The following is a 23,024-nucleotide window of genomic DNA, read 5'->3' on the forward strand; positions in this document are numbered from 1 at the left end:
TGAATCATTCACTGAATGAGTTCATTTTGTTTTTTATCCTCAAATACCTGGGCCAGCCTTGCCCAACCTAGTGCCCTTCAGATACAGTTACATTACTGCAACACACATTGGCCCCAGCTAGCGTGGCCAACTGTCAGCCATGATGAGATTGAAGCTTAATATCTGGAGGGGGTCAGGCTAAGGAAAACTGGACTACAGTTGCCAAAAATGTTAGAACAGAAATAAAGTGAAGCAACAAGTGGTTATGGGGAAAGTCAGTTTTTGAAGGCAGTTGTGCTAAGAAAGCAGTAGGCCAATTTAAATAATTTTTATCAGATGATCAGGTATTAACTAATGTCCTGATACAAAACCATTTCAATAATATTTTTTTGGCAGGTCACTGTGTGGATATGCCAGATACTGGGAGATGTGACGATAGCATACCTCGCTGGTATTACAACCCGTTTGCTCAGAAATGCCGTCGCTTCACCTATGGAGGCTGTGAAGGCAACAAGAATAATTTTGAGGAGGAGGAAGTGTGTATGAAATCTTGCGAAGGTGTCACAAGTAAGTAGAAAAAGGACCTAAAGAGGTGGGCAGGAGATGTGGGGCATCTTTTCCTTAGTAAATGTTTTTTGAGTAAATTCTTGGCACCATGCAGACCAAAGGTCAGCAGAATATGGAGTCACAGACCCTTCTCCTGTTGTGTCTGTTCTAGCATGAAAGGTTTTAAGAGATTGGTGTTTAGCAGCCAGAGGTTGACATATTTATACCTCTCAGTACTAGATGGTGGGAACTAACAAATAATGGTGCTTATCATGACCTGCTTCTGAACTTCTCTGTGGCATCTATCTGGTTGTTATTAAAAGACAGAATGCTTAAATGCTCTTGATTTGACCCAACGTAGCATTTCTGTATTCTTGTGAGAAGCTGTCTGAGTCCAAGCAAGGCCAGTGGTTCATCTAGCTCAGGCATAGGCGAACTCGGCCCTCCAGATGTTTTGGGACTACAACTCCCATCATCCCTGACCACTGGTCCGGTTAGCTAGGGATGATGGGAGTTGTAGTCCCAAAACATCTGGAGAGCTGAGTTCGCCTATGCCTGATCTAGCTCAGTAATAGACTGCTGGCTGACAGCAACTGCTGATTCTGGTCCCTGGAAGAACCTGGTTTGTGACTGGCCTCCCAATCGTGGCTTGGTAGGAAGCATTTAACCCCGATCCCTTGTTCAGGTGTAACAGAAAGCCAGCTTCCTAGTTTGTTTATTCCACTTGCACCAGGGGATAAGCAAAGCGGGAGCAATCAGCCACTTCTTCCTGTGATCTTTGGATAAAGGGCAGTAGACAAATTTAATAAACAATAAAATAAAATAAATATACCACAATAAGCCATAAAGTCCGGCTTATTGCATGATCATCGCCTGTGAGTATCCTTGCATCCCCGAAAGAACTGTTGGCCTCATAAACCTTTTTCATTGTCACCATCTTCTTTTACCTCCCACACTCCTTTCTTTTTCTTTCTGGTTTCTGGTTTCTTTTTTAATTGTTAATCCAGCTGTTGGAAAGCAGAGAAAGGCGGTATATAAATCTAAGAAGTAAAATAAAAATAATAAATGAACATATGATTGAACTGTTGGGGTGAAAATATGATATGACTTAAAGGGAAAGTTTTGGGAGAGTTTTAATATTAAAAGTGCACTGTATGAAACTGCCTCAAGGAAGGAGCATCTGCCATTATTCCAAGCATCATTATACAACCCTGTCTTTCTCTCCTCCACAGAGGAAGATCTGATTGGCCAGAGATGGAGCACCTATGAGGCCCGGCAGGCAGGTTTAAGTATGTAAACCGAACTCTACAATGCTCTAGTAGCACACTTATTTCTTTGCTCCTCAGTCTCTGCTGTCTGTCTCTTTTGCTTCGGCTGTAAGCTGCCATGTATTTTAGAAAATATGATAACTGGGAGGAGGCATGGGAAGAATCCTGATACTTCTGTACAAAGAAAGTGATGACGCGTAACTTGTTGCCTTTAGAAACATGTCATCATCACTTATGTGTGTTACATACCGTATTTTTTGCTCTATAAGACTCACTTTTTCCCTCCTAAAAAGTAAGGGCAAATATGTGTGCGTCTTATGGAGCGAATGCAGGCTGTGCAGCTATCCCAGAAGCCAGAACAGCAAGAGGCTGCACAGCGATCCCACTTGCTGTTCTGGCTTCTGAGATTCAGAATCTTTTTTTTTCTTGTTTTCCTCCTCCAAAAACTAGGTGCGTCTTATGGTCTGGTGCGTCTTATAGAGCGAAAAATATGGTATTCATCCACTGCATTGTTTCTTAAAAGTAATTTATGTTTTTAGTTAGCAAAAAGTATATGCCACTTACTCAATAAAAGACCTAGGCGGCCGACAATTAGTCACACAGCTTATGACTACAAATCACAACAGTGAAATTTAAAACCAAAGGTTTTTCAAGCGAGTGCTCTAGAAATAACATGTTGAGTTCAATGGGATTGATCTGTTGTAAGTATGTATAGGATTGTAGCCTTAGGCTGCAAGTCTGCACACACTTACCATATTTTTCCATGTATGAGACAACATTTTTTTCCTTAGAAGTAATAGGCAAAAATTGTGTGTCGTCTTATACACGGATAGCAGAGGTGGGACGGGCAATTGGTGGCAGCAGCCAGCAGGAGATTGGCAGCGGTGATTGGGTGTGTGATTGGTTGCTATGGCAGTTGGGCGGGTTATTTACAATAGCGGTGAGGCGTGGTTGCTTCCCCCCCCCCCAAAAAAAGCTTAACAACTCTGGGCAATCTCCCCCCAATTTTTTTTGTTGCGGTCCAGAAAAATAGGGGTCATCTTATACATGGGGGCATGCTATACACGGAAAAAGATGGTACCTTGGGATTCTGCGCCTCTGGGTATCTGCATGTTACATACCTTGATGAGGGAATCGCACCATGGAGTACAGTGGTACCTCGGGTTAAGTACTTAATTCGTTCCGGAAGTCCGTTCTTAACCTGAAACTGTTCTTAACCTGAGGTACCACTTTAGCTAATGGGGCCTCCTGCTGCTGCCGTGCCGCCAGAGCACGATTTCTGTTCTCATCCTGAGGCAAAGTTCTTAACCTGAGGTAATAAATCTGGGTTCTCGGAGTCTGTAACCTGAAGCATATGTAACCTGAGGTACCACTGCACTTCTGTCAGGAAGTCCTTGTTGCAGAGGGCTCTGGGAAGAGACCCATGATCACCTTTTGCTTATTGTTCTTGAGATGGCTAGGCACCCCACGTTAAAAGGGCATCTTGCATCAGGATCAGTGCCTTCACCCTAGGACACCTACCCAAGTCAGAAGCGGTTCACTGGATGAACCCCGCAAAAAGAGGACAGGTGCCATTTTGAGTGTGGAAAGGCAAGCAGCAAAATAACCAGGGGTGCCTCAAATCCTGGGCTGCTCCAGCCTTTACTGTAAATACGTTAACAGCACCTCCTTCTTAACGCTTGTTAAGGCCCAAATAGCAGCTTTGGTTAACCCTGATTCTTCCCCCCCCCCTCAAATCTCTCACAGGTTCTTTCGAAACGGCCATTGCAGTGCTCCTGGCTGTATGCATAATGATAGTGTTGGCAATCCTTGGCTACTTTTTCCTGAAGAACAGAAAGACGTACCGGCGACGGCGCCAGCCAGCTACTGCCGCCAACTCCACTCTCTCCTCTGTGCTCTCCACCACCGAAGACACGGAGCACCTCGTCTACAACAGTACTACGAAGCCTATTTGATCCGGAAGAGCTGCCCTCCCCTTCTGGGAGTGGGACAGTTGCCTTGACTGATGATACTTCTGAAACAAAAGCCTGTGGCTGAAGGATGTCCCTCTTCTTCCACGCTTCCTTCCTTAGACTGTCAAATTCCAGCCATCTTACTGCCCCTAGCGATTGTTCTGACTATGTGACAGCTTCTGAGGAAGAGGAAGTACAGTATCCCCCCCCCCACTTTTGTAATGACAACAGTGGCTCACTATGCTGTCAGAGGAAGCTGTCACTGAGGGCTTACTGTACCTATTGAAGGAGTCGTGGTTTGATTTTTGGTATGGATTTCATCCCTTCACAAACCTGCTCAAATCTACATTTCGTGTGTGTGTGTGTGTGTGTGTGTGTGAACTTCTGCCTAGTTCCTTTTTGTTTCTCTTGAAAGTCCTGCCATCTTAGAGCCACCCTCTCTGTGCTAAGGGTCTAAGTAGTTCAAACCTCGTGATACTTCTGAGAGTCCTGAGCAGGTCCTCATACTTGATCATTGTGAACTCAGGGTTGCACATGGCGGTCTTTCTAGCAAGATGATATCAAAAAGAAGCTTGATACACCACTGGAGTGAATCTGGACTCTTCCCAAATATATTGCAGCCCTTGTTGCATGTTAATCGCTAGGCAAGATGCAGTGCACGTAACATAAAATATATAGTATGACCATAAGTTTTAAACGTAATTTGAACATATTAAGAAGTGCGGCTGAATTGTTCCTAAATGACTGAAAATCAGGGTCTGCATTCATTCTCCTTGACGTTTTCCCGCCTGTTCCTACCTCCCAAGGTTGCCATTTCTGCTTTTAATGTTAAACGACTAGTTCTTGAGTTTGCATATTGCACCTGTATGTATTTATTTTTATAGAATCAAAATGTGACTAGAAAGATGTTAACTAGCTGGTCTCCCAGGTACATAGTGAATCTTGTGGAGCAGTAACTATTCCCCCGCCCTCATGGCCCCAATTATAGGGAATTCCAATTGTTTATTTGCAAGCTAGTACCACGTACTGATTTCCCATTGCATGCTTTCACAAGAGCTTCAGAAGGAGCACTGTGGAAGCTGGAAGACACTGGTTTTTGGTGGACTACAGTAATATATATAGAGGGAGAGAGAGAAGCAGCTTCTGCCCCAAAGTGAACAGAAATGAACTGGGTGAATGAAGGACGTGTATGTTCCGGTTTCTCATTTATCACCTGTCTTAGCTGTCAAAGCATATAATTTCTAAATCCAATTGCAATTTACTGTTTTGAAGTTGCTGATGACAAGGCAAGCTATTGTCCTTTTGCTGCTGTTCATCATTGTTCAGTATAACAGATTTTTTTTACACCCCCCCACCCCCCGCTCCATTCTGATGTAGGAGTTGGGATTCCAGCAACATTCAGAGGGCACCATGTTGGCTACCCCTCATTAGTCCTGAGTATTGAATTGATTGTGGTTGTCGACGCTTGAACAAGATCCATCCTCCATGCGTTTCCCTACATTTTTGCAATGCCCTCCTCAGTATCATGAACCATGGTGTTGTTCTCCCTACCCTCCATATAACAGCTGCTTGTGTGTAGGCATGCCATGTGAATGGGACCTCTGTGGGGGCCACACTACTCCCCCATGCATACATTCCCCTAGGTATGGAGGATGCTTGTGAAAAGGATTCATGTGATAGGGGTAAGCTGTATGGTGAGCCTAGAGCAGCTATCATTGAGAGTTTCCATGTGACTCACAGACACTTTCAGGCACAGAAGCCCTCGCAAATGTTTGGGTTAAGTAGATGGGCCCATTCTAGCTAATCAGCCAACTCCCATTTTCGCCCTACTAAGAATCCAACCAAACGTTGCTTTAAGAACCAGGACAAAATACCCTCTCTGTGTGGTGGGTAGGTGGGCTGCTGTCTGAGATGAATTTGTACAGTTCTGTACTGGGAATGCAAATGTATATAGCTCTGTCTGCTGCTTTGGAAATGCCCTCTGCTGTGAAGTTGAGAGAGCGAGCAGAGAATATTTGTGTCTTCTTTTTGTGGTGTTAATGAGGGTGTGTGTGTGTGTGTGTGTGTGTGTAGAAGGACTTTTTGCACCAGCAAAAAGAATTCTCTGAGAGAAGGGAACAGCTCTTTCCAAGAGCCAGATTTTGTTAATGCTCAGTGAAGTGGCAGAAGGAGAAGATGATGCTGAGGGTCACCAATGTGCCGTGAAGGAATGGGACAGGAGATAATTCATTATCTTCTGTGGTTGGCAGGTTACTCCACCTTTTTAAAATATATTTTATATCTGCTAGTTCTGCCCTCCTTCCATCTGCTCCCTCCCCCCTTGTTCCCTTTCTGCAAACCTCTGCTTCCTGAGCCCTTAAATTCTGGATTTCTCTCCCTCAGTAGATGTAAATTTTAATAAAATATTTTGTTTGTAGCAACTTACTTGCTTGGAAAGTTATTTTGTTGTGGTTGACTTGTGAAGGACTCAGGAGTCGCTGTTGTCAAAATGCTTCAGGGAAAGGAAGAGGCAGTCAGACATTTCATAAGACAGCAGCAACTTTGTTAGTCACGATAATGGTAGATCCAGCCCAGCTCTTCAGCCAGGTAGCAAGTAGGTCAGAGGGTTGCTGCTGTGAGGTCACTTCCTGCATGTTAGGACCCAAAACTGACTGAGGAAAAAGGTGTCACCTCAAACTGGGCCTTCAACCAGTCAGACTAGTTTGGAATAAGGAGAAAATGCAACCGGGCAGGATCTTGCTTGCTCAAATACGTCTCCTTGTAACCTATGGCTATGGGGTGGTTTATGAGTGACTGGTCTTTGTTAAAGCCAAGGCAGCAGACAAGTCAATATATAAAACATAATTTTTAAACAATCATCAATCATGGCACTCGGCCCAGTAAAATAATAAAATCACAAAAATAAAGGTAAAACGACACCAAAGCTGCAACACCCTGATTATCATGAGAACATAGCAGGTACACATTAAAAGTGCATCGACAGAAGTCTAGTGTCCTGATCGAGGGGTGAGCTTAACCGCTTGACTCAGTTTCTGCAGCCCTTTTATACACAAGAGTTACTTGCCAAATCTGCCCAGTAACAGATAGGAGAGAGACAAAATGCCTTCATTGTAGGGAATGAGTCACTTCTGCTGACTGATGGAGAATTAACCCATTAACTACATTCCTTAACTTAGTTGGCTGACTGTTTTGAAGCCTGACTGATCCTGTGGAGCTATCTCTGCAGTTGATCATGGTTTCTTGATTCCAAGGGACTAACATGACTAAGATTGTCAGATTATATTGCCAACACAAGTACATAAGGGCCCTGCTACATAAGTTCAAATGCATTTCCGAGCACAATTCAAAGTGTTGGTGTTGACCTTTAAAGCCCTAAATGGCCTCGGTCCAGTATACCTGAAGGAGCGTCTCCACCCCAATCGTTTAGCCCGGACACTGAGGTCCAGCGCTGAGGGCCGCCTTCTGGTTCCCTCACTGTGAGAAGCAAAGCTACAGGGAACCAGGCAGAGGGCCTTCTCGGTAGTGGTGCCCTCCATGTGGAATGCCCTCCCATCAGATATCAAGGAGATGAAGAAATATACAACTTTTAGAAGATATCTGAAGGCAGCCTTGTTTTGGGAAGTTTTTAATGTTTGATGTTTTATTATGTTTTAATATATGCTGTAAGCCGCCCAGATTGGCTGGGGAAACCCAGCCAGATGGGTGGGGTATAAATAATAAAATTATTATTATCTAGTCCAGTTTTCTTTTCTCACACTGGGCAACCAGATGTCTATAGGAAGCCCATAAGTGCAATGTGAACACAATATGACTCTCCCACTTGTGCTGTTCATCAAGTGATATGCAGAGGCATATTGCCCTGTACTTCTAGTGGCACCTTCAGGAGGAAGCAAAGGAGGAGGACGTATTTTCCTCTTTCCTGCTTGGAGTTGTATTTGTCTCATCCCAAACTATTGTGTGCTCAAGTTTTAGGCTGGTAGCATAGCACAGCAGGATAAAGCCAGGAGTGAATATGTTCTGTGTCCTCTTCACACATCCCTTTTAGACCTGAACTGCATTACAAGGGAAGGGACGCGGGTGGTGCTGTGGGTTAAACCACAGAGCCTAGGACTTGCTGATCAGAAGGTCGGCGGTTCGAATCCCCGCAACGGGGTGAGCTCCCATTGCTTGGTCCCTGCTCCTGCCAACCTAGCAGTTCGAAAGCACGTCAAAGTGCAAGTAGATAAATAGGTACCGCTCCGGCGGGAAGGTAAATGGCGTTTCCGTGCGCTGCTCTGGTTTGCCAGAAGCGGCTTAGTCATGCTGGCCACATGACCCGGAAGCTGTACGCCGGCTCCCTCGGCCAATAAAGCGAGATGAGCGCCGCAACCCCAGAGTCGGCCACGACGGGACCTAATGGTCAGGGGTCCCTTTACCTTTTTACATTACAAGGGTCCTGTGCATGGCTCCTTGGCACTACGGTCTGTTCCCCTTTTAAGACACTCTGAATTATTGGGAACAAGAAGTATAATGGCTTAGTGGTAGAGCACAATGCTATGCATGCAAAAGGTGTTAGGCTCAATGCCCATCATCTTCTCTTGGGGTCTGGAGAGACCCATTTGAAACCAGGGAAAACTGCTGCCAGGCAGTATAAAAGGCAGCCTCCTATGTTCCTAAATCACTGGTGCATTTGCAACAAGCCTCGCGCATGGTGCAATATGGATTTTGTTTTTGCTGCCGTGCCATGATTCTCAATCTACCTATCTACAAAGTAGCTGCCTTATTACAAAAGAATTTCAGAAATAGACTGGAAAGAGAAGTTGCTGAATTGCAACTTATTACCAAACTTAAAAACATGGAGAGACCTGGTCTGAATAGAGACATTGGATTCTTATCTCATGATACATGATAAAGCTATTTTTAGCCATCTCACCCCTTGCTTTCTTCTGTAAGACCAATTGCAGTCGTTAACAGTCATCAACAGGTTTACCACACCTATCAGCCAAACACCCATTCCCACCACCCTTCTAAGTAATATCCCTCCCCACCCTCTCACTATATATAAAGGTCTGGTGACTTCTGTTTCACTGTATCTGAAGAAGTGTGCATGCACACGAAAGCTCATACCAATAACTAACTTAGTTGATCTCTAAGGTGCTACTGGAAGGAATTATTTTATTTTATTTTATTTTATTTTGTTTTACCTATCTACCTGTTTCAGGCTATTTGGAGCAACCCTAAAAACTAGCACCTCTCTCAAGAAATAAGATATGCTGCAACAGTGCGTCGCAGGTCCCACTTATTAGACGTAATTGTCAGCCTTGTCAAGGAACTGAAGTTCTTGAATGGACCACATGGTGGCACTAGTGCGCTTTGGCTGCATATATATGTATATATTTTTGAAAACAAATGTAGAGTCTCGTAGCGCCTGAAAGACTAAACAAATTTATTGTGACATAAGCAACCATGGACCAGAATCCATTGCATAATATGCTGCATCATCATTGGGTGATTCTTTGTCTGTTCTTCAACAAATACAGTGAACCCTCTGGAAGTTATTAGCTTAAATTAGACAACAGCAGTTGCTCTGTTATTTTCTCTTCCAAGTATTCTCTCTGCTTGAATCAGGGATTCCGGTGCAGATCTATGCATCTCCTACATGCTTCAGAGATAGGCAGTTTGTTTTTTAAAAAGATAAAAAGCATGGCATATATGCAGTTTGGTTTTTTTTTCCTAAAAAATCTTTTAGGGGTACTCTCATTTTCCTACTCATATTGAAGTACTGCCCCTCAATGAGGCCAAACTTAGATTCACAAAAGAAAAAAGCACTGCATATATATATATATATATATATATATATATATATATATATATAGATAGATACTTTATGCAACTGGTTTATTATGTAACACCCCCACAACCACAAAGTTAATTAAAATTAGCTATTTTTGAAGGTAATGTTATTTAAAAATACAAAACACCTCAAAAGATCCTCTCAGTATAAAATTGGCATCAACATTAGGTTGTTTAGTAAGTCAGATGGGGTCAGGACAGAAGTCCAAGACTATGTTTTTCAAAGTGGCTAAATCTAAAGTTAACATCCACCTCCAATACAGTATTCCGAAAGAATCCATCATAGTCTTTCCGTCAAACATTTTTATGGGTAGGGTTGCTTAATGTAGTGCATAGCAAGAATGCTATCTTGCCTTCTAATCACTACGGAATGAATCTACATTAGTTTTTTCTATAAACTTTTTCACAGTCTCCCTCAAAATACTACTTCAAGGGCCAAGATGTACCCAAGTATTCAGATCTTTAATGAGCTTCATGTGTACCAAATCCTGCAAGGGCTCAGAGCATTTATGGCACAGTAGAAAGGGGATGCGGGAGGAGGATCTTTGCCAGAAGAATTCATGTAGGATCCCAGTCCTGAATTTGACTACATTATATGAAGCCAGTGTCAGAACTGAACTCCCTACACAAATCATTCCTGATCCTGTGGAAAGGAAATACCAAGAACAACTAAATTTATAGTCGTGGTGGGGCATCTTGCAGAGGTCCAGTGATGGCAATAGCTTCAATCTCCACACGAGCACCTTTTGGCAGAGCAGCAACTTGGTAAGCGGCTCGGGCTGGAAAGTTGCACTTGAAGAATTGCTTGTAGATTTCATTCACATCATCAAAGTCCTTCATGTCAGCCATCAGCACAGTAGTCTTCACCACATTGTCATAGTCACAGCCAGCAGCTTTCAGAATTTCTCCAATATTGTGAAGGGCCTGTTTGGCTTGTTCCTTTGTTCCTCCAGGTACAAATTGTCCATTTGAGGGATCCAGGCCTAGTTGCCCTGCGATATACATGGTCCTGTCTACCAACACTGCTTGGCTGTAAGGGCCCATGACAGCCGGAGCCTTCGCGGTGCTGATGATCTTCTTCACTAAGGCGGCCATGGCGGCAACGAGCAGCAGCTCCTCGCTCAACGGACCGCTGGATGAACGAAGCCGGCGGCTCTTTGCGCTTGAACTTTAACCGACTCCCCAAAGCACTGCATATATGTGTGTTCAATTAAATGGCCGTGTGTGTGTAATCAGGGCTGTTTCCCTGCCCCCACCTCGCCACAACGTCATTTCAATGGCTGCCACATAGACCAAAATCCTGCCAGTCTGAATATCCTAGTTAACTGGGTGGCCTGGATAGATCCCTTTGCTGAGTCCATGGTGAGACACTTCAGCAGCCCCAATGCCACCCGTCACATGCTAGGAGAATCCTAAGAACTGTAATTCATCAAGCATACTGCGAATTATAGCTCTGTAAGGGGTCACTTCCCTTAACAAACATTCTCCACAAACTGGTGTAATAGTGCTTTAAATAGTGCTCCAAATAGTGCAGGTGTGCTGTTGTCAAGTGAACATTCCAGCCAGGAAAAGGGTTTGGAGCAGGAGCAGCAAGGGGGGGGGGGGGGGACTCGAGAGAGACAGGGCCAGGCAAGGAGACCTGGTGGTCTGCATTCAATCCCCAGGCCTGGGGTTCCTCATCCCTGGCCTAAAGTATCTCACAGGGTTCTTGGGATGATAAAATGGGCCGAACCTTAGGTGGCTAGATAAGGTGACATGGAAATCAATGAATCCCAATTTTCACACAAATACTTTGAAAGTGACTTAGTATAAGCCTATTGTACAATGAAAGGTTTCCACAGCATCATAGAGTTGGAAGGGATTCCAAAGGCCATCTAGCCCAGCCCCCTGTCAAAGCCGCAACATTCTTGATTGGCGAACATCCAGCTTCTGCTTAAAAATAATGGGGGCATGATCTAAGGCTTTTGTCTACTTTAAGGGCTTTCCTCCTTAATTTCAGCCTTCAGTTCCTAAGGGGACATAGTTTCACACTCTGAATCTCAGTTAAAGTTGCTATAATAATATTTTTGAATATTTTGATCTGACCACTTTAGTTCCTAACAGCGGAAAAAACCACAGTATTCGTAACCCACTTCCTGAGTTAGCTCCCAGTTCCACTGTTGTGGTTTTGGGGCTTTGCTTGCAATAGGTAGGCTCAGTGATAAGTTATCTGCTTTGCATGGAGGAGGTACCAAGTTCAATCCTGGGAATCTTCAAGTAAGGTTGAGCTAGAACAGGCATAGGCAAACTCGGCCCTCCAGCTGTTTTGGGACTACAACTCCCATCATCCCCAGCTAACAGGACCAGTGGTCAGGGATGATGGGAATTGTAGTCCCAAAACGTCTGGAGGGCCAAGTTTGCCTATGCCTGAGCTAGAACTCTGCCCCAAACCCCAAAGAGCCACTTCCAGTCAGACAGTACTGAGCTAGATGGCCAATGCTATGACTCAGAGCCCCTCCAGATCACCTATTTATTGAGCATTTATCTTGATTTGCTTACACAGATATTGCACGAAGGTTAGATTTCATCCAGATTTTATTGAGCATCTGTTCTGATTTGTTTGCAAGGAGGTTATCCAACAAGGAACATTCATCCTGATTTGCTTGCGGAGTGTTTGCAAGTCTTCCTGTTAGTCATTCATTCATGCCACAGTTTTCAGTGCATTTTCCTGACACTTTCCAACCTGCAAAGTGTATTGTTGCTTCTTTAAAGCAAATTTGCTCTGCTACAATGACCGGGCACTTTCAATGCGCAAACCTAAAGCTCAAATATGCGATTGAATTGAATCCCACAAAACACTGACAGTCTGGAGACAGCCTTAGTACAAGGCAGCTTCCTATGTTCATAAACTGCATGCAGCAAAAGCATTTTTCTTTCTCGGCTTCCCATGACCAGGCTTTTCAAGTTCTCCTGTGCTGTGACATAGATGTGAACAGTAAGCAGTTCTTTTCTTACTTGGGTTTGTTGCCAGGGCAGACTCCTCAGCTACAAGTCCCCTGGGCTGCAAGGTGACTAATGGGCTCATCATCACAACTGTTGTGTTAGCCAGCTCAGCTTGACAGTGTCACAGCTCAGCACATTAGCCTAATCCTGGGCCACTCCAGTTCTTATTGCACTGTCTGTATAGGCTCAAAGATGGCCACACCTAGGACAAAAGGCATGCCTGGACTTGGTCAAAGTAAAACGCTTCCTGTCGTTTGTTTGTGCCCCCATCTATCTGTTGATGGATGGCCATCCTGACTTGGCCCCAGACACACTGATCAGATGTTTGGAAGCTGTGGCTGGATGGTTACGTGGGAGCCGGCTGAAGTTAAATCCTTTGAAGACAGAGGTCCTTTGGCTGGGTCGGGACGATATGGGATTGGGGGGGCAACTCCCATCTCTTGCGGGGGCGCAATTAGTGCCAGCACCGTCCGTTAAGAGTTTGGGTGTAATCTTCGACACCTCCCTTTCCATGGAGGCGCAGATTGCAGCTATAACAAAGATGGCGTTTTTTTCATCTCTGTCAAGCTAAGCAGTTGGCTCCTTACCTCTCCCGCCCTGACCTAGCCACAGCGATCCACGCAACGGTCACCTGCAGGCTTGATTATTGTAACTCACTCTACATGGGCCTGCCCTTGAGACTGACCCAGAAACTCCAGCAGGTACAGAATTCCACAGTGAGACTCCTTACGGGGTCCTCACCGCGGGATCACATTCACCCAGTGCTATACCAGCTGAACTGGCTCCCGGTGGAGTACAGGATCAGGTTTAAGGTGCTGGTTTTAACCTTTAAAGCCCTATACGGCCTAGGACCCTAGGCCTAGGACCCTCGTACCTATGGGACCGCCTCTCCTGGTATGTCCCACGGAGGACCTTACAGTCTTCAAACAAAAACATCTTGGAGGTCTCGGGTCACAGGGAGGTTAGGCTGGCCTCAACCAGAGCCAGGGCTTTTTCCTGATCTGGTGGAACACAAGAGACTAGGGCCCTGTGGGACTTGACATCTTTCCGCAGGGCCTGCAAAGCAGAGCTGTTCCACCAGGCCTTTGGAGAGGGCAGGATATAAATAATAATAATAATAATAATTATTATTATTATTATTATTATTATCATCATCATCTCTTCTCTGCCATTTAATACCTCAGTCTCCCTTTCCACCTACTTTTGCCAGCAAGGAAAGAACTTGACTAATGTCATGCAACCGTGTGGAATAATGTATGTTTTTCAGGGGCAGTAGAAAGAATGGTGCAATTAGGAAATTTTAGATTCTGGACTTAATGGTATTGGGGCTACCCTCTCTAGATGGCAATGTGCACTGGATGGCTTTAAAAGAGGATTACACTCATTCGTGGAGGATAAGGCTACTGGCCATGATGGTTATGTTCTACCTCCTGCCGTGGGATTCTGGGCACCAGTTGCTGCGAATCACAAGTGGGTTGTGTTCAAGTCTTGCTTTTGGGCTTCCCATTGTGGCATGCAATCTGGAACTGGTTCTGCTTCTAAGGCATTTTTTTTTTTTTGCCTTCCTGCTAAGTTTAGTACTGAACAACAATATTAATATGATCTTTGAGAACAGGATGCTGCACTAGATGGGTCATTGGCCTGATCCAGCAGCTTATTTTGCACTGCTTTACTCATTTCAAAATGCAGTAAGCCCACCCTGATGTGTTTGGAGGCCCTCCTGTTCATTCCTTTGAGTGGGGCCTTGAATGCCTTTGTGTGGCGAGGCCCCAGGGACACCCCCCCAGCTTCCCAAAATAAATACACAAACACAATAATATTGGGTTAATGGGGCCACAACTTTATTGGTTACAGATGTGAGTGGTTTGGCTTAGGCAACTGGGTGAAGCAAGACTATATAACCTGACTCTTGCCAGACCTCAGGAAGTCTCTTTTAGGGTCAACCACCAGAAGAGGGGAGTCTTATGATGTACATCAATTGAGCCCCCCCCCCCCCGCTACGGGTCACCACTGGGGTCGTGGCCTGGCCCTGGCCCATGCCCAGGCTTCAGACAGGAACCACACCCCTGGATCCCTTTAACGGGATGACCCTTAACATGTAGGGGCAGGCGGAGGCAACAACCTCCCCTCCCATAATAAGGCTTACCCAATGCCTAACCTTACAAAGTTGTGACGATTGCTACTAGGTAGGTGGAAACCAAATGGCTAGTGCCAATTATGCCAAGTGGAAAAATTCCTACCTGGCCCCGACAACCAGGCGACCGACATAAGTCATAGCAATGCCATAGTCAAACCAAGCAAGAAAAGAGGGTGGGTGGGCTGGGAGATCTCGAGTTGGAAGCAAAGGAGGCCACCTCCCCAGATGCACCACAATTTAAACCGTGGGTAGCCAAGCCCCCAAGCAGCCCAATTGGCTGGCCGGGGGCGTGATGCGGTCGGGGATGCTACTGAAGTGGGTAGCATACCTCCGCCCACAGCCAAGTTTCAGGGAGGCCCCAGATTCCCATCGGCAAAGCAGCCCTCCAAAAAGGGGAGAGAGCTGACATCTCAAAGCCCTGCTCTGACGGCAACATGGCTGAATCTCAGGTGGCTGCAGCAAGACCTCATCCACCTGTTTAGGTATGGCTTTGATAGCTCTCTCTACTTGTTTCTGAGTGATGCTGTGACCCAGTGCAACAAAACCCTAGTAAGTTACTGCTGATTGGCCATCGTCATCGGAGGTCCTCCTCTGTATCCCCTGCCCTGGCGGTCCAGAGGGTGGCATCACGAGAACAGGCCTTTTAAGTGGTGGCTCCTTGGTTGTGGTTTGCTCTCCCCAGGAAGGCTCACTTAGCGCTATCATTACTTACCCAGAGCTGCCAAGCAAAACCATTTTTTTCCAGGCCTTTGGATTTTAATTATCTGTGGCCTCCTTCAGTGGGTAGGATGTTTTAGTTCCACCTTTTAAAAACTGAGGTTTAGATTTTTCTCTGTTTTGTTTTATGCTGGTTTTAAACTATCTGTTATTTATTTATTATTGTAAGTTGCTGTGAGTTACTTTTGCTTTAAAAAAGGGACTAATAAGTATAATAAATATGAATAATGCATTTATTTATTTTATTTATGTTGCACCTTTCTCCCAGTATGGGATCCAAGGCGGCTCACAGCATAAAATTAAGACAAATACAACTAAGAGCACAAATAAATGTAAGTATTAAATTTAAGTATTACGTTCAACAAGTGTAGTTATTTTTGGAGGTGCTGATGCACGTGTTGAATTCCTGTTATACACCTCTGTCAAAAAGAAATATCGTCATGCTGCTGTTTTCAATGGAGATGTGCCAAAGCCCACCAGATGAGCTGCATTCTTCTTTGTGAGAGGAAATTTTCTCCTCAAATGTTTTTTTTTTTCATTCTCCCTGGGGGAAATGGTGCATAAAATGTGCCTGCTTTTGGTTTGGCTCCATTAAGGATAAATACAGTAACAATAGCAGCTTCCAGCTATTGATGACTCATGCAGTGGCAGCCTCAGGGTTGCTGTGAACAGAGAGAAGCAAGTAGTTGAAGGCATGGAACTTTTTCACTTGAAACAGTAGAATACAAGATTCCACCATGTCTCTGTTCACTAAAGTTGTTACCTGTCTTGAATCTGATCAGAGTTCGCATTAAAAAAATTGGATGGCGTTCAACTAAGTTTTACTCAGAAGAGACCCACTGAAATTAATGATCTTCTTGTTGTCGTTGTTGTTTAGTCGTTTAGTCGTGTCCGACTCTTCGTGACCCCATGGACCAGAGCACGCCAGGCCCTCCTGTCTTCCACTGCCTCCCGCAGTTTGGTCAAATGCATGTTAGTAGCTTCGAGAACACTGTCCAATGATCTTAGTCATGTTCATTAATATCACTGGATTCTCAGAGTAAAACGCTCATGATCTTACTCGGTCTCACAGTATATCTGTGAAGTAGCTGGCTGATAGTGGAAGTTAAGGCTTGGCTGGTTCTAGATGTCCCAACTGGAAGTGTCCAAGCTACCATTTCTGCCATCTGTATTCCCCCAGCAACTAGAGTGGCAATCTTACTGCAGAACCAGAAGTGGGAGTGATCAAGTGGGGGTTCCTACCAGCATAGTGGTTTGCACCAAGGACAACCAACACGGTATCCTCCAGAATGATATTGTGAACAAAAAAATCCCCCCCTTTTGGCTTGGCATGACCAATTGACCGCAGTGATGGAAGTTCTAGTTCATGGCACTAGGAAGGATGAGACATTTGCCACCTCTGGTACACACCTTCCAATGCTGAACATTGTTCATGTGTATCAATCCCTGCTAGATATTGGAGGGGACCAATGCTATCAGCAGAGAACTTGCTTCCACTTGCTAATTCAACACACTAACAAGTATTACAAAAATCTTATTTCTGAAAGTGCTTTTGGACATGTCCACTATGGGGATCATAGTGATCGCCAAATTAAAATCTAATACTCCAACCATTTGTTGAAACCATACATACAGTATGTAAAGCAATGAGGTAGATATGAACTCACAGATTTACATAGTCTGAAGGGATGTTGTGCAGGACATTGAGTCCAACCTTCTTCCCACTGCTGGATCTTCAGTCATGAAAGATGACTCAGTCTCATAAATACTATTCTTACGTAAAGGTAAAAAGGTAAAGGACCCCTGGACGGTTAAGTCCAGTCAAAGGTGACTATGGGCTTGTGGCACTTATCTCGCTTTCAGGCCGAGGGATCTAGCGTTTGTCCACAGACAGCTTTCCGGGTCATGTGGCCAGCAGGACTAAACTCTCTTCTTGCTGCTGAGGCCGCTGCATGGTGATTTTGAGGTGAATTCATCAAGACTGAGAATTTAAGCACAGAAGAAGAGCCTGCTGGATCAGGGCACATCAAGTCCAGCATCCTGTTCTCACAGTGGTCAACAGATGTAACAACTTGAATAAAATATTGGGGGGACGCCGGTAAACCCCGCCCCACATAATCAATCACATGACACGGCACATGAACACCATTTGAATGGCAATACCCACCAACTTTGGGGATCCCAGCCCCCTCAAATATTTTATTTGGGGGTGCTGAAGGGACCTCAGTCACTAGGAGTTGGCTCCTATGGTGTCTACCAGATGCTTGTGGGAAACTTGCAAGCAAGGCCTGAGCACAGTACTTCTCTCGCCTCCTGAGGTTTATTGCATGTGCCTCACATGGGCATAGCCAGGATTTTTGTTATTATTTTTTTATTATTATTACTGATTTAGGGGGGCAGCTGCCCCTTCTTGCCCCCCCTTGGCTACGCCCATGGTGCCTCTCATGTTCTTTTTAAGCATCCCTTACTGTCTGCCTGCACTTCCTTTTTTGGCCAAGGTTTGTGTTCCTTTTTGTTCTCTTCATTTGAACAAGACTTCCATTTTTTGAAGGAGGCATTCTTGCCTCTAATAGGTTTTTTTTTTACTATGTTTGTTAACTATGCTGGTATCGAGTGCACAAGACGCACCTAGTTTTTGGAGGAGGAAAACAAGAAGAAAAATATTCTGAATCTCAGAAGCCAAAACAGCAAGAGGGATCGCTGCGCAGTGAAAGCAGCAATCCCTCTTGCTATTCTGGCTTCTGGGATAGCTGCGCAGCCTGCATTCGCTCCATAAGACGCACACACATTTCCCCTTACTTTTTAGGAGGGAAAAAGTGAGTCTTATAGAGCAAAAAATATGGTACCTTTTCTTGCAGGCTCCAAGTGAAATTCCTTCCATGCACAGATCTAGTTGCTGGGTGGAGTTGTTGATTGGCAGGCACATTCCTGGGAGCATCAGGATTGAGGTGGTCGGATGCATGTTTATTCCCTTCGAAATGCTTCCTAAATTGAGAAACCCTAATACACCTTGCATAATGATTAACCAAGACCTACGGAACACAATGGCCTCCTCAACTGTACAGCATTAAGCACCTAATCCAATTGTATTGAATTTCAATAAGTGTCTGGAATTATTTGGTTTATGTCTTACAGAAACATTTCCTCTCTCTCTCTCTTTGAATACAGTTAATTCATTTGAAGAGGTGTGAAACGTTTGTCCCCTAATTGACTGCATTTCCTCCTGGCACAGTTCTGGAAGGTTTTTAAACATAGATCCCTTGCGGTTATTAAAGGCTTTTGAAGTATCATGTGAAATCTGCACTGTGAGTGCTGACTGTGACTGAAGCCCTGGGAGAGTCTCACCAACTCTTTCTCTTCTCTCAGGAGTCTATTCCCATGAAAATGATGATCTCAGGTGTGTGGTGCGTCATTGTACTGCCTGAGGCACCTGTCGACTCATGGAGGTGGCGGGTGGTAAGGTGAAAGCACAGTTCAGACAGTCCTTCTGACCATACTTAGGCTTGTAGTTCTCCAATCTCTGATTGCAAAATGTTCCTGCCTCTTCCTCAAGTGTGGGACACAGTCAGACACACACTCCTCTCCAGCCAGATGTGACTTTCAGTGAGCACAGGAGGAGAAACTTTTAGTTTAAACTTGTCCCACAAACTAACCCAGCAATGCCCCTAGGTATTGCCTCACCTGCTATATTTCTTCCACAATTTCTCATGGTAAGTTCTCCATTTCAATAAAGTGAAACTCCATGATAATTGAATAGCCAGTGTATCTCGTACCCCGTCCAAAATATGTCCTATGCCACTGCTATGATTATTTAAATTAGGTTAGGAAGTATAGAAATATATCTGTTTTGTTCATTTTTTCCTCACCGCTTTCTGCTCTGTGTTCTCAGGGAAGCATTCCTATGGATGCTGTCTGATATGAACTTAGATTAAGTTACCTAGAGTTTAAAGGAAGTTAGGCATCTTAAATATATTTGCAATTGGTGGTGAATGATGTTCATAGAAGTCACTTCACCTTTCTAGTTTATAATGTTCTGCCCAAATTTAAGATCTTCCTGTTTTGCTTGATTCTTTGTTTGAGGAACAATCGACACTCTATGTGGTAGTTGCATTTGCTGCCCATAAACACCTGCATTGTCACCTATGCACATACAAAATGAAGAGAGGGTATGCTTCTCTAAACCCTGGAGAACTTCTCACTGACCTTGTGTCTGTCCAATGTGCATTTACAGATGGGCTTCTCCATTCATGTTTTATAAGGATGGGTGTTAAAACCAGTGGTATCTGATGAAGGTGGTGATCCCTTTCATTCACCACTAGGTGATGGGAACATTGGTGGATAAAAACGAAGACAGGGCCTCACAGTTCCTCTTCTAGGACCATGGTTGTCAACTTGCATCATTGTCCCTGAAGACTTTAGCAACCTACACCAGGGGGCAACTATTCATTCAGAAACCACCTGGTCCTGACTGAGGCATTCCCTATCTCCTTTCCCAAAAGGTAAAGATGGGAATTCTGTTTCCCTTGTGCACCACATAGTGGCTGCTGATTACAGGTAGGTAGCCGTGTTGGTCTGACGTAGTTGAAACAACAACAACAAAAATTCCTTCCAGTAGCACCTTAGATACCAACTAAGTTTGTTACAGGTATGAGCTTTCGTGTGCATGCACACTTCTTCAGATTGTTTCACCTGGCAAACAGCACCCATTGCCAACCACCTAAGGCTAAACACCTGTGTACAGGTGGCAAAACTGACTACCATGCAATGTGTGAAATACCTGTAGGAACACTGGAACATAGGAAACTGCCATATACAGATTCAGGTAGGTAGCCATGTTGGTCTGACGCAGTCAAAATATACAAAAAAAAAAAAACTTGTCCAGTAGCAACGTAGAGACCAACTAAGTTTGTTCTTGGTATAAGCTTTCATGTGCATGCACGTATCTGAAGAAGTGTGCATGCACACAAGCCCAGATAACTGGCAGCCAATGGGAGGTTGGCTGAGCAGTGAGATACGTCTACTCAATCCAACTCCCCCTAGCTGAGCATAAGAGTAATTGGGATTGCTCTGTCCATCAGGGGACTGCTGACTGCTCTTACTTTGGGAGTTCTTCACCGTGCCCCAACGTGTGATTGGATATAGGTATTTAATAGGTTTATCCTCTTTGCCAAAACCCCAGTATCGCCTTCATATTCCCAGTCCTTCTTGAGAAAACCCAGCAAGGGAGATTTACAGTAACTCCTGGGAAGCCCTTCATTTTCATTGTGTTTCGATTTTAATAGATTGCCTGCCCCGCCCAGGATTATCTCATGGGAAAGAAAAGCCTGGCTTGGTGACATGTGGCGAAACTTGTTTGGGAGCCAGATTTCACACACCCGATGATCCTCAGTCAGAGGGACAAAGGGAAAAACCCCTCTCTTGCAGCGCTTCAGGTTCACAACACAGCCTCACGTGGGGTGGTGGTGTCAGTGGAAGAAGAGACAGGGCCCTGCAGCCGATCTTTCCCTTCCAAGACTGGTTAGACCAGTTCAGAGCATTGCAAGCGCTCTCACACACAGCGCAAAGGGCACAGTGTCAGCCTGGGAACCAGCATCACATGATGCAAAGGATGAGACTTGTCTCAGGGTTGAGCTTGAATCATTTCCCTCCTCCCCCCACCCCTTTCTTCACCCGCTTGCACAATGGACCTTCACAAGGGCAAAACAATACTGCGCTTATCATTGTGCTGGGAACTTTTTGTCTAGCGCAGGAGGGACTGCAGTTTACATGACTCAGCAGGTTTCATTTGGGAGGCCCCGAGAGCAGGATGAGATGGCTTTCCGACATCCTCGCCTCTGGCCTTATCCTTACTGGAATCAAAGCCACGCTACAAATTGTACAGAAGGAGGAGCTTCTTGCCTGTGGGCCTCTCACAACATTTGAGGAGGCGGTCTGTACTCCGTGGCCTGAGTCAGTGCTGTCCACTGGGATGATTATTGAATGCTGAGCTCAAGTCCAATTCAGCCAAAGATTTTCACCACCACCCACCTTCCTTCTCCTGCTATAAATGGAGCTTTGGACTCCTCCTCCTCCTATTTGACCCACGTCCATCCCCACACCACATACAGGCTTTTGACACCTGTCTTAAACCAAACTGAGTCACACTGACTGACTGCCTCCATTCCCCTTCTGATCACAGTGTTACCACCTCTGGCCCAGTCACCTGATCTTGAAAATGCTATCAATTCTGCCCTAGACCTGATTTTACTGTCTCCTTGATCCACCACACCACTTGAAATGTGCCATATTCGTTGACAATTAGGGAGGGGGTACTGAAACACTAGATCCCGGGTGTCCCTACCTGTGAAATGGGTAGACTTGGTGGCTGCCCTCCCTCAAGCAAGTCACTGTGCCTAACTTAAGAGTTGGTTCGTATTACTGCGTAATTCCCTTATTTTCTGCTGTCGTGTGTGAAGTGAGACTCAAGGCACTCACCTTTAGTGAAAATCTTAAGGTGCAACTTTGTGACTGAGTGGAAAAGGAATGTGAATGTACATGTGCTTGCAAACTGAATGAACAAATAAAGAAAAATGAGATCCAGAAATCATCTTCATTCAGTTTCCCCATAGATGACATGTCACATACCTATGAAAAATAAAGTTTGTTGGCTTGCTTGCTTCTATAGTTTATATCTTACCAGGGTGGCTTATGAAAGCACACACACAACACACACAACAGCCACAAAGCACAGATAAAAGCACAAGACAGGTAATGCTATTACTTATGGACAGTAACAAAAGCACAATCCACTAAAAAATCACAAAGAAGCTTCCGAATTCATCAAAACTTTTCATCAGGCGGGAAGTTAAGCAAGCAAATTGAACAATGAAGAAAGAGGCAGGGATTAAAGGATGTTGGGGTGAAATGAAAACGCCCAAGTTAGTTCCTTAGTGTTTTGTGAAGATACATGAAATAAAAATGGTAAGATAACGAGCAGACTAATCTTTTATTATTTGAATGCATCATAGTATAATTGCCTGTTCCTTGAATTTTGTTTATAAGGGGGAAATACCCCCAGGCTTCTGGGGGAAGTGAAGGACCATCCCAGTTGCATGTTATCTTAAAAGGCCCCCATAATTAGCACGGTTAAGTTAAAAAGAGGCTGGCTAAAGGACTCACTTCATCACCACCAACCAACATCTACATTTCGCCATGCATTGTAAATAAGGCTTGGAAGAAAAACAGCAGGAAGGGTGAATCTTTTGGAAGTTCTCAAAGCCTGGCCACACCCCACTTTAGGAAGAGGAACCCCACTGAACTGAACAATACTTGGTGTCCCAGGGCTTAATTTGCAGCCTGGGATCAGGAGCGGGAATAGGGTAGCTGTCCCAGCAGGAAGCTGATGAGGTGAAGCCAAGCCTTTTAAGGGATGCATTCTTTTGTAGTGAAACAAATGGGCAACTGCCTAAGGTAAGCAAGGCATTTGCTGTGTTTTTCCCACACTGCAAATGCTAGAGTTGGTAAAATCAATACCCTCCTGTGAATGGCCCTGCAGATTGCCATCCCTGAATAAATTAGGTTTGCTATCAGCTGGGATTTATGAGGAATATGACTTTGCAGCCAGCTGCAGGA

General features: G+C 44.7%; 1 protein-coding gene and 1 pseudogene across 3 annotated transcripts in view; one reads left to right on the top strand and one right to left on the bottom strand.

Annotated features, from left to right (window-relative positions):
* Nucleotides 1-6,169, top strand: part of SPINT1 (serine peptidase inhibitor, Kunitz type 1) — a 32,848-nt gene extending 26,679 nt beyond the window's left edge. For both annotated transcript variants that reach the window (XM_080997260.1, XM_080997259.1), the window contains 3 exons: nt 376-546; nt 1,758-1,814; nt 3,540-6,169. In XM_080997260.1, the coding sequence (XP_080853386.1) occupies nt 376-546; nt 1,758-1,814; nt 3,540-3,748 (437 nt within the window). In that variant the 3' untranslated portion in view covers nt 3,749-6,169. The remainder of the gene's footprint in view (nt 1-375; nt 547-1,757; nt 1,815-3,539) is intronic.
* Nucleotides 6,170-9,605: 3,436 nt separating this feature from the next.
* Nucleotides 9,606-10,757, bottom strand: LOC308459441 (2-iminobutanoate/2-iminopropanoate deaminase pseudogene; annotated as a pseudogene). The gene has a single exon. The product of its transcript is annotated as a 2-iminobutanoate/2-iminopropanoate deaminase pseudogene (transcript).
* Nucleotides 10,758-23,024: the final 12,267 nt, after the last annotated feature.

Source organism: Podarcis pityusensis (genome assembly GCF_964106645.2).
Source record: "Podarcis pityusensis genome assembly, chromosome: 1".
Lineage (NCBI taxonomy): Eukaryota > Metazoa > Chordata > Lepidosauria > Squamata > Lacertidae > Podarcis > Podarcis pityusensis.